At 45.2% G+C, this 11,337-nt stretch overlaps 1 protein-coding gene across 4 annotated transcripts in view; it reads left to right on the top strand.

Annotated features, from left to right (window-relative positions):
- Per3 (period circadian regulator 3) overlaps positions 1 to 11,337 on the top strand; it is a 45,947-nt gene that overhangs the window by 15,093 nt on the left and 19,517 nt on the right. For all 4 annotated transcript variants that reach the window (XM_031379567.1, XM_031379565.1, XM_031379566.1 and 1 more), the window contains exons 8-12: positions 1,161 to 1,267; positions 1,507 to 1,663; positions 4,231 to 4,336; positions 5,228 to 5,356; positions 5,936 to 6,065. In XM_031379567.1, the coding sequence (XP_031235427.1) occupies positions 1,161 to 1,267; positions 1,507 to 1,663; positions 4,231 to 4,336; positions 5,228 to 5,356; positions 5,936 to 6,065 (629 nt within the window). The remainder of the gene's footprint in view (positions 1 to 1,160; positions 1,268 to 1,506; positions 1,664 to 4,230; positions 4,337 to 5,227; positions 5,357 to 5,935; positions 6,066 to 11,337) is intronic.

Genomic DNA, 11,337 nt, shown 5'->3' with positions numbered 1-11,337 from the left:
TTTTTGTCCATCAGCCTTTATTACTGTCATAAAATACTGGAAATGTCCAACTTGTAAGGAGGAAAGAAAAGTTTATTCACGTCCCGGTTCAGCCCACACTTGGCTGGCTGCATTGCTTTGGGACCTCTGGTGGGATAGGACATCACAGTGGGGAGCAAATAGCGAAGTAAATCTCCTTACTTCATGGCACCAAGAAGCAGCGGGAGGGCGGGGCAGGAGCCTGAATGTAGGAACTGTGGAGGAAGGCTGCAGTTGGCTCACTCTGTGATTCACCAATTGCCTTTTGCTAGCCTTCTTACACAGCCTTGGGCCCGCCTGCCCAGGGAATGACACTGCCCACTGTGGACTGCATCTCTTACATTAAGTCAGTCAAGACAGTCCCTCCCAGGCATGTCCACAGACTCATGTGATGATGACACTTACACAGTTGAGACTTTCTTCAGGTGATGAAGGGGACAGCTAATGCCACAGCTAATGCCACCTCAGACAAGGCCCGAGGGGTTACCCCAGTGACCTAACTTCTTCCCTCTGGGCTTTGCCTCCTGAAGGCTTCAGTACCTCCTAAGATTGCCGTGGGTGGGGACCAGGCTTTCCGTGTACTCTTGGGGGGTATTCAAGGTCCACCAATGCTGCATAAATTTGTACACATACATAAATTCGTATACTAACGCTGTATAAATTCATAGCCCACTTCATCATTAACACCTTCTGTATTACCATATAACATGATGAAGAACACAGGAATGCTGAGGAACGTACTGAAAATGTCTGTGGGTGGTCTTGAGTTTCTGATTCCTGAGTTCACAGTGAGCCTGCAAGCCTGTTCTCAGTGTATGAGATGGTTTTGGTGCAGTGTAGCAGAAGGCCAGGGACACAGTTAGCTTGTTCCTGTTCCCCATTAACAGGCACTTAAAGGTTTACCTTCTTCAATGCATTAATGGATGTCTTTTCATTAATGCTCTTCCTATGTAGAGCTCATAGAGAGGCAAGGGTTTGATAAGAGATGTTCTGTTTTGCAGAGCAGGAGACAAAATCTTTACATATGCTAAGGCCATAGTCTAGCACTGAGCTATATTGCCATCCTGGGTGGGTATTTTTAAGTATGTAAAAACTACTTAATTACCTGCCCGGTATAACGTGCTTCCTGTGCTGTGCCCCAGAGCAGTGCCTTTGCTGGGTTACCTACCTCAGGATCTGATTGGAACATCGATCTTAACATACTTGCACCCAGAAGATCGGCCTCTGATGGTTGCCATACACCAAAAAGGTGGGGCCTGCTCCTTTATGGAAGTTGTTCTTTGCCACTGATTGGATGTAACTTTTCAGTTCATTTCTAAGTAGAGTTTAGCCTTTACCCAAATAAGAAATGTGTTGAAACTGCTAAAATAGTTGTTTCCTGTTTTAAAGTGCTAAAAACATCCCACATTGGTAACTGAAGCAGGACACTGACAATCTGTACACTCTTATCTGTGTAGAGTTTAGTTTTAATCCTGTTGTTTTCCATAGTTTTAAAGTATGCGGGCCACCCTCCGTTTGAACACTTGCCCGTCAGATTCTGCACTCAGAACGGAGATTATGTCATTCTGGATTCCAGCTGGTCCAGCTTTGTGAACCCCTGGAGCCGGAAGGTCTCCTTCATCATTGGTCGACATAAAGTCCGAACGTAAGTTCATCAGTTGCTGCTATGGGGAACAGAGGTGAGTAGGGTAGGTGTCGCTGGTTATGGGAAGATGGACTTGATTGGCTATAAAGTCCCTGAATTGAGGACTTCTCTTGCTACTTTCATGGCACTACCAGTACTCTGTGATCTTCTGACAATAATTGCAGTCTTGGGGCAGTGCTTCAGCTTTGAGGTCACTGTAGATCTGTAACTCCAAGTCTGGAGATCCAACAACACTCTCTTCTGACCTATGCAGGCACCAGGCATGCAGGTGGTGCCCAGAAATACACTCAGGCAAAACACATAAGAAAATACTAAATTTAAAAAAATTTAATATTTATTTTAATTGTATATGTATAAGTGTCTTGCTTGTATGTATGTATGATGAATGTGTGCCTGGGGCTGTGGAGGCCAGGAGAGGGCACTGGATCCTCCAGAGCTAGAGTTACAACTCTGGAAAGCAGTTGTATGAGTGCTGGGAACCAAACCCAAGTCCTCTTCGAGAGCAGAAAGTGTTCTTAACCACGGAACCATCTCTTGGACCACTGGCTTTGCTACTTCTTGGTTACTTCTTCCATCCAGCCTGGGGCTGGGCAAGCAGTCTCCCACTGGACCACATCACCCAGCCTCACACTGAATGTTAGGGATAATGCCTACATCAGAAGACTTTATGAGGTGATGTGTCTGACTCAGTATTCCTCATTGGTACCCACTCTGCCAAGGTCCCAAGAGGTCGTTACGTGACATGACAAAGGTATGAACCTTGTTACCTGGACTAGTCCCTTCCTCTCTCTCTCTCTTCTCCCATTAATAACCAGGGGACCTGGAAAAGGTCACATTGAAGGGATAAGTCCATTGGACAGATATTTGTAAAGCAGTTGGAACAATGCTTATCACAAGTTAGGGTGGTAGCTCTCAACCTTCCTAATCCCTTTACTACAGTTCCTTATGCTGTGCTGACCCCAGCCATACAGTTATTTTCATTGCTACTTCATAACTGTAATTTTGATCCTGTTATGAATTGTAGTATGAATGTTTTTGGTGATAGAGGTTTGCCAAAGGGGTTGCAACCCTCAGGTTGAGAACTGCTGCTTTAGGGCTTCTTAAAGATGTTATTTTCATATTCTAAAGGCTAACACAGTTTTTAGGAGGAGGTCCTAATAAGTTTTAGCTTATGTTTGTTATTAAATTTATTGGCATTCACTGTATTTAGGTAGTAAGCTTTATTTATTTATTTATTTATTTTTTAAGATTTATTTTATGTATATGAGTACTGTGGCTGTCTTCAGACGCACCAGAAGAGGGCATCAGATCTCATTACAGATGGTTGTGAGCCACCATGTGGTTGCTGGGAATTGAACTCAGGACCTCTGGAAGAACAGAGCCATCTCTCCAACCCTTGTTTTTTCATTTATTGTGTGAGGTTTTGTGTAAGGGGAACAACGAGACATGTGATGTGCCATTCACATGTGGATATCAGAGGGCATCTTGGGTGGAGCGTCTTCGCACCAGGGCTCTGGGGTCAGACTCCAGTCATCAGGCTTGCATAAACAGTTTTGTCCACTGAGCCATCTCAGTAGACCATTTAAAATTCTCTGAAGTAAATGAGATGGTAAGTAACATTGGGAAGGCCTCCTTCTCACCACTGGGGGCGCTGTAGAGCCGTCTTCATCAGGTAGCGAAGGTGCTCAGCAGCTTTAAATTTTATTTACTTATTTTTGATTTTTTTGAACCAGGGTCTCACCGGGTAGCCCTGGCTGTCCTGGAACTCCATGCATAGACTAAGCTGGCCTCAAACTCACAGAGATCCTCCTGCCTCTGCCTCCTGAGTAATGGAATTACAGACATGTGCTACCATGCTCGTGTAATTTTTTTTTAAGTTTTATTCTTCCTAGTCTTTAAATCCTGTGTAGGTGTGTATATCTGCATGTGGTTGTGTGCAGGTGCCGTTGGAGGCCAGAGGCATCAGATCCCCTAGGAGGACATGACAGGAGGCTCCTGACATGGGTGGTGGGAAGGAACAGCATGTGCTAACCACGGAGCTGTCTCTAGCCGGAACTGCTCGGCAGCTTCAGAACCTTAAGACTCCTGAAGAGGTCTACTCAGCCAGACTCTGAAACAAGCCCTTTCTGAAGCTCTCGGGAGCAAAAGAAGGAGCTAAATAGACAATATGTGCATAGTTCTGAACTGGTTACATAAAAATTGGCGTTATCAAGAACTCTAAGCTGTGCCAGTTATTTGCCTGCAATCAGGAGGCAGAGCTAGGAAGCTATCCTGGGCTATTGGAGCAAGACTTTGTCTCAAATATTAAGGGCTGGGGATATAGTTTAGACATGGAGTGTTTTCCCACCATGTACAAGGCCCTGTGTTCTATCCTGGCACCGTGCAGGTTAGGGGCTGTTAGATCTAGTTTGTTTCTTTGGGAATTTTAACTCCATTTCTCTGTACTTAGAGTCAAGGAGTCGTTTCATTGACATAACTAATTCTCTACGTGGCCCCTGGTGGGCCTTCTAGTCTCCATTGCAAATGAATCCGGCTCGTGATGTGTTGTTTCACTTGGCATTTTATAGGAGTCCATTAAATGAAGATGTCTTTGCCACCAGAATAAAAAAGGCAGCCAATAACGACAAAGACATAACAGAATTACAAGAACAAATTCACAAACTTCTCTTGCAGGTAAAGTGAGAGGTTTTTAAAACGACGTCATTCCCAAAATTGTGCTTTATGTTGGCTCAGTCTTCGTGAAGGCGCTGTGCAGGAATGCGCTGTAAGGACAGGGGCTCTTTCCCTCCGAAGCTCAGACATTCTTGCTTTTCTCTTTGCTTCTGTGGGTTAAGTTCTGTTCGGTTTTTTCCTTATTCTGGGTAAGGTGCATAGAACATTGTGGCTGGGCTTGCTTCGACACAGCAAACTGAGCTGTGGCCACAGGACAGACCCCTGACCTCTTGATGAGAGAATTATTTTCCTGTTTCAGATGCCAGCAGCGTATTCCGCTCCTGAGTTTGGGCTTCCGTGTTTTGGTTTTTTAATAATTTGGTTTTTAACATTAGTAGAGTGATATGCTTGGCCTCCGTATCCCTTGTCTTTATGAGGGGAAGAGAGGAGAATTACCTGCTGGAAAGAACAGCCAGTGAGGGGTTGTGTAAGTAAATACGCTCTGTGTCGCGTAGCCTGTGAGGCCGTCCGTTTTCAGAACTGTCTTTTATAAAATCTCTAGAGTTCATGAAGTATCTGAGATTTTATAAAATCCACTTTTTTATTTCATTTGTTCTATTCTAAAGAATAAAGTTTATATTATTTTATTAAATTATTTGTGATTTTAGAAAAGGCAGTTATATTATGGCATCTAAAAGAACCTGTTGCCATAATTCTCACCTAGAATAAAGAGTTAGCCCCAAGGACAGGGAAGAACTGAGGCATGTCCTACACCAGCAGCCGGCAAGCAGCACCAGCCCCTCCGTAGCGTTTAGGAAGCGCTTAGCTTTGTGATGATTATAGACTAGAAACGCTGAGGTGAGTGACATTACCTTGCGCACAACAGTAACTGAACTGGTCCCTTCCTCCTAGCCAGTTCATGCTAGTGCTTCCAGTGGCTACGGGAGCCTGGGCAGCAGCGGCTCACAGGAGCAGCAGGTCAGCATCACCTCGTCGAGTGAGTCAAGCGGACACTGGGCAGAGGAGGGCCAGCAGGAACAGGTGTGTGACAGATGTGGCCTTGAGCAGGTGCTGTTCTCTGTACTGTGTCAGTGGCCGCTCTGCGCCTGGTGACATCCTAGGTTCTCTGTACTGTGTCAGTGATGGTCCTGCGCCTGGTGACATCTTAGGATTTGTTTGTCAGTTACAGATTTCATTTTACTTCAGAAAATGTTTTGAGTGGATATAGATAAATATTTAAAACGAAAGTCTGAGCTAGGCTTAGTGGCACACACTTAAAATTTCAGCAGTCAGGGTGAACTTTCTAGAGCGTTAAGAGTCTGAGACCAGCTGGGCTACACGGTAAGGACTGTCTTCAAAAGACAGAGGGAAAAACACCTCTGCAAGGCAACACTGGGATTTGTCTACACCTTTCTAAAAGCGGCGTACTGAGGGTAGATGGAAGTACATTTTCATTGGCTTCAGTGTATCATGGCACATCAAGAAGTGGAATTAAAGCGAGGGGTGCTCTTAGTCATGTCTTGGAGAACCCAAAGGTTGGCCTGTATTGTTTGTGTGGTTTTTAGCACACACATACACTTCTACATTTTTAACCGTTACTTTATCATTCTTTTCCCCAAGATGACCCTGCAGCAGGTCTATGCCAGTGTAAACAAAATTAAGAATGTGGGCCAACAGCTGTACATCGAATCGATGGCCCGATCATCAGTGAAGCCAGTGGCAGAGACACGCGTGGAACCGCAGGGTGGTGGTGAGTTGGCAGAGTGGCCCTGGCTGCTCTCATGTCTGTGTCTTCACACGTTTGCACACTGAGCAGACAAGGGTGAGGCCCGAGCGGCTTTCCAGTTTGCTGGTCACCCAAGGAACAGAGGCAGTGTCCATAACAGTAGGGTGCTGGGTAACTGTAAGGTGCTGGGTAGCCGTGTCCATAACAGTTTGGTGCTGGCTGCACAGTGACACGCACAAGCTAAATGGTCTTAAATTAGAGCTCAGTACACTTGAATAAAGAAGTAACTATTTTGATACCATCAGATTCTTAGTTTGTTTCCTTTCTGAGCTGTTTAAACCCCCAAAAGCTCATTTTTAATATATTTCATATGATAACAAACATTGAAATGATCCTTTTTTGTCATTTCAAACAAATGGAGAATGATCTAGACTGAGTGGAAAAACATTGACATTTTAATCTTTTCTCAGATGTGATGTAACAGTCATTGTTTTTTAACCTGTCTTTCATTTTTCTTCTTGATGTTTAATACAATTTTAGAAATCATGGATTTTGATCATGTAACTTTTGTAATAGTATTTATCATTGTCACATGTAGAACTTATGTAGCAGGGGTGACATTTATTTTCTAAGAAGCAATAACAGTAACTAGGCTGTGGAGGGTCTGTCGTGACTTGGCACGAGTGTGAGCACCTGAGCACGGACCCTTCAGACGCCTGTGAAAGCCACGCGTGGCTGCATGCTGCTGAGGTGTGGAGAAAGCAGATCCCAGGGACCCACTAGCAGCCAGTCTGCCCAACACAGTGAGCTCCGTGTTCTGGGAACGACCCTATGTCAAAAAATCAGGTGGAGAATTAAAAGTTGACCTTTGATCTCTACTCACACATGCACAGATAAATAACAACCCCACCCCGAAAAACGCACATTATCATCCACATGTTACGTAGCGGTGGACATTGTATACTGTCCGCAAAACGTACATTACTATCCACACGTTACGTAGCGGTGGACATTGTATACTGTCCTCAGAATGCACATTACTATCCACATGTTACGTAGTGGTGGACATTGTATACTGTTATATCAACGTTTCTGAGATTTCCCGGTGTAATAGTATAGACCTTTAACCCTGCCGTCAGGAGGCAGAGGTTGGCAGATCTCTATTGAGTCCATAGCTAGCCTGGTCTTTCTGGTGAGTTCTAGGCCAGCCAGGGATGCAACAGGAGACCCCGTCTTCCCTATATTTTTTTCCTGAGATTGTAATTTTCAAACAAGAAGGTGTTTCCTCTCACAGTATGGAAGGGTACAGTGTGTGGGGTCAAGGTAGAGAAGGGACAGTATTCGGAGAGCAGTGACGCTGCTGAGAGTGAGCTTGAATCCCCCACGTCCTCCCAAGGACAAGGAAAAGCTCTCCCGCTATGAGGGAAGGACAGAGAGCAAAAAGAACTTAGCTAGTTCCCTCTCTTATCACATGCTTTTGAGATGGAGCCTTGTGGTGGCATTCGGTTACGTCAAACTCCTGAGGTAAAGTGAGCCTTCTGTAACAGCCTCTGACATGCTAAGACATGCACGTCAGCACACCCACCTGCTGAGGCTTTCTAAGGTCACTGACCCTCACAGAGGGCTACAAGAGTGCTTCCATGTCTGTTCAGGAATAAGTAAAAGAGCATCACTCCACACTTAGGAAAAGACAGCAAGTCCACGACCTTCTTCACCCAGTGGGAGTCCTGAAGCAGCAGATGGCAGTTCTAGAATCCAAAGGACGACTCAGGCTTAGGGAACAAGTGAGCTGGAAACGCTGGACTGCTGTGCACTGCCTCACTGAGCCAGACAACTTCAAAGAGACACATCCCCGGCCGGGCGGTGGTGGCACATGCCTTTAATCCCAGCAGCACTTGGGAGGCAGAGGCAGGCGGATTTCTGAGTTCGAGGCCAGCCTGGTCTACAGAGTGATTTCCAGGACAGCCAGGGCTACACAGAGAAACCCTGTCTCAAAACAAAACAAACAAAAAAAGAAATTAAAGAGACAAATCCTCGATCAGACAGATAAAGGCAAAGGGATAACAGGAGTGGAGCAGATACTCTCACGACAGCCACACTTAAAGCTCGGAGTCTGGCTAGATAGAGGGGTTTGGGAATTGAGGCATCCATACAACCATGGTCACAGACTGTAAGCTGGCCTATGGCAGTCCACACACAGGCCTTCACAGAGAGACGACTGCTCAGTCTCGGCTCTTCTGCAGTTCATGGAAGGACAAGAAGGGGAACCTCACCTCCCAGGAGACAAAGTGGGCACTGAAAGAAGACTCAAAGCACAGCAGTGGAAGTGCCTGACAAGGTAAACTTACTAGGAATGTACATCCCAAGGCTGTGGGCACACAGATCAAGGCCAGCTCTGAGGAGGAACTGGATAGAAGGGCCCAGTGAAACTGTTGAAAGGCTGGAGGTACTGTGCATACCTGCTGCCTGTTTTCCTGCTGAAGTGTCTCAATAATTTAAGAACATCCATACGACCCAAGTCAGAAGAGACTTATGTTAATGTGTGCGTAGGATCAAAAGGTTTCAGCAAATCAAGGCGTGTAGAATGGTTGTCATCAACACACCAGAAGAATCTGTAAGCTCCAAGGTAGACTGCTTCAGATCTCAGAGTATCCAGGCTGAAACAGAAACAGTTCCAGTCCAGGGTCACATCAAACTATCTAATATGGGATTGATTGGGATCCCAGAAGAAGTAGTTGAAGGTATAACAGTCAAGACTTTCTTCAGATTCAAAGAGCATCATCAGTCTACATCACTGAAGGCAGCAGGAGACAGGCGGGCACAGATAAGACATGACAGTACGGTCTCCAGAAATCATACACAAGAAGACAGGAAACGGCATTGTCAAAGGAAAGCTTGCCAACAGAGTTCTGTGCCTGATGGAAATCTTTCAGAATCAGATGGCTCAGTCAACTGAGAATTTGACAGCACATTCTTCTACCTGAAATGCCAGAGAATTTCTTTTATTTAACAATTTATTTTAATGCATGTATGTGTGCATACATGAGTGTGTATACACGCTTATGCACATATGAGTGTGGAGGTGTTGAATCCCCTGGAGCAGGAATTGCCGGTAGTAGTTGTAGCCATCCATCATGGGTGCTGGGAATTTAACTTTGTTCCTTCAAAAGGGCAGTACTCAATCTTAGCCATTGAGATATCTATCTCTCCAGCCCCAGGAATTTCTTACCAGGGAAGAAATGTGATAAACAAAACCTATCTACACTAAGGAGTGAAAATTAATGGACAATATGTAAAAAAATAAGTTCTATTTTTAGTTGATATGAAAGCTAACTGACTATGAATAGTACTCTTCATTGATGATATACAAGTGAAGCATGACAGCTGAACTGCCCCATGCTGGCTGAGCTTTGGAGAACATACTGGCGTTGGCCTTTGCCTTTGAACGAGTGTATTAATTGGAGGTGAGCCCTGAGCACCATGTAAATTGGATGAAGGGTGGTAGATGAAATGGCATTGTGGCATAGTTCATCTACTGTTGACCTTAAAGAGCTCAGGAAGACTCAACTCTTTCTGGTGATGCTGAATCATTCAGCTCAGGATAGTACAGGGGTCGGGGGTGGGTAGACAGTGTGGGTATCCTGGACAAAGAGATGCCGTACATCCCGTGTGGAATAGAGCAGAACAGCGAGGTTGCATCACACAGTTTACAGAAGTGCAGTTTACAGGAATAGTTAGCATCTGCTTAACTGTTTCCACTTGACAAGTGACTGTGGGTCACTGAAGCCATGGTGCTTGTGTGACAGCCTTGCCTAGGACGTACAAAGCTCTGCACTCAATCCTTCTCTCCAAAAAACTAAAAACTTCAGGCACTGCAAGCACAGGAGGCAAACCCAGACACCAGTGATGGGGATACAAACTGAGACTGAATGGGGTGAGGAGCTGCCTGCCAAGGGGTGGCTGGGAAAATCCATGTGTTCACCAAGAGCCATAAACATCAGTCCTATCCTATAATGTAGAGAGAACCTAAGGCCACATGCAGATAAATCTGCTAAGCAGGAATGGCGTAAACATGCTCAAGGAGATGAGCTTAAGTAGCTTTAGAGAAGGAAAAAGTATTTCAACTAGATGCCAGATACAGAGCACTAAGTGCACATAATTACCCAGGGTTGGTGGGTTTATCAGCAGCAGAACTCTCAACTCACTTTGTGTGTATACTACAGCTGAACAAACTGATGCAGACACTATAGATAAAGAGTCAGCTAACAAGGTTTCCCACAACTGTAGAAGTTTTAATCAAAGGTGAAAGTCTGGAATAGATTGTTCTGGATTGGGGTAGAAGCATGTGGAAGAACTGAGGCATTCAGCTGGATAGGTGGATGGACAGATGGACAAGGGTTAACATACAGACCTATATAATCATCTCTGACCACTGAGAGAACTTAGAAGCACAGACACATGCCTAACACTAAAGTCTTGGTTGCTGGATATGTTTTTGTGAACAGAAGGGGCCAGGGCCAGAGGATTAAGATACTCAAGCGACACAGACATCAGAAGGGCATAGGGAGCAAGTGGCTCAGAAGAGCTACAACTAGCTCAGGCTAGGACAACTTGAGTAACAAAACTCACCATGATAGTATTGGTTTATAACCCAACAAATTAACTGACCTGTGTCTGTACTGACAAATGACTGGAAGAGTAAGTCAAGGCAGGGACCAGGTTACAGCAGACTTAAGATAGGACCACCAGATTCATTGAGATTCTGGACTGGATCCTGAAATAAAAGCTACAGTTAGTGATAACGCAGTAAAAATGCAAGAAAAGTCTTCATTTCAGTGACGCACTCCTCCACTGTGAATTTTATGTTTTCTCACATCACTGTGGAGTTAGTGGAAGCTCCTGGGAGGAGTATGGGGAACAAACACTCCTACTGTTCCATAGAGTTGAAATGCGGCTCTCCAAGAACTCCTGTAAAGATAGGCTCTCCAGGCCAGCTAGAAGTGCCTTTCACTAAGAACAGAAGCAGCTGAGGTCACAAATCTGTCAGTCATGTCACATCATCACACACTCCTTCCAGAACCCTGCCATTCTTGCTAGCCACAGCACTGCTTTGCAGGGCATCCTGTCTCTGCCCGGTTTCTCTCTCCTTCCCTGGGCTCCATCTTCTTGACAGGAGGCTCAGGCTCTCTAGCACTCAGGTCTGGAAGCTTTCCCCTTCTCTCCACATCTGTGCCACTAGGCGCTTGATAAGCTCAAGCTCAGGTCAATACATGTCATTTTTTCATCCCTTGGTGGT

The sequence above is a fragment of the Mastomys coucha genome, unplaced genomic scaffold (assembly GCF_008632895.1).
Source record: "Mastomys coucha isolate ucsf_1 unplaced genomic scaffold, UCSF_Mcou_1 pScaffold18, whole genome shotgun sequence".
NCBI classification, from domain to species: domain Eukaryota; kingdom Metazoa; phylum Chordata; class Mammalia; order Rodentia; family Muridae; genus Mastomys; species Mastomys coucha.
The sequence above is the reverse complement of the archived record's forward strand: the minus strand, read 5'-3'. Positions and strand labels throughout refer to the sequence as shown.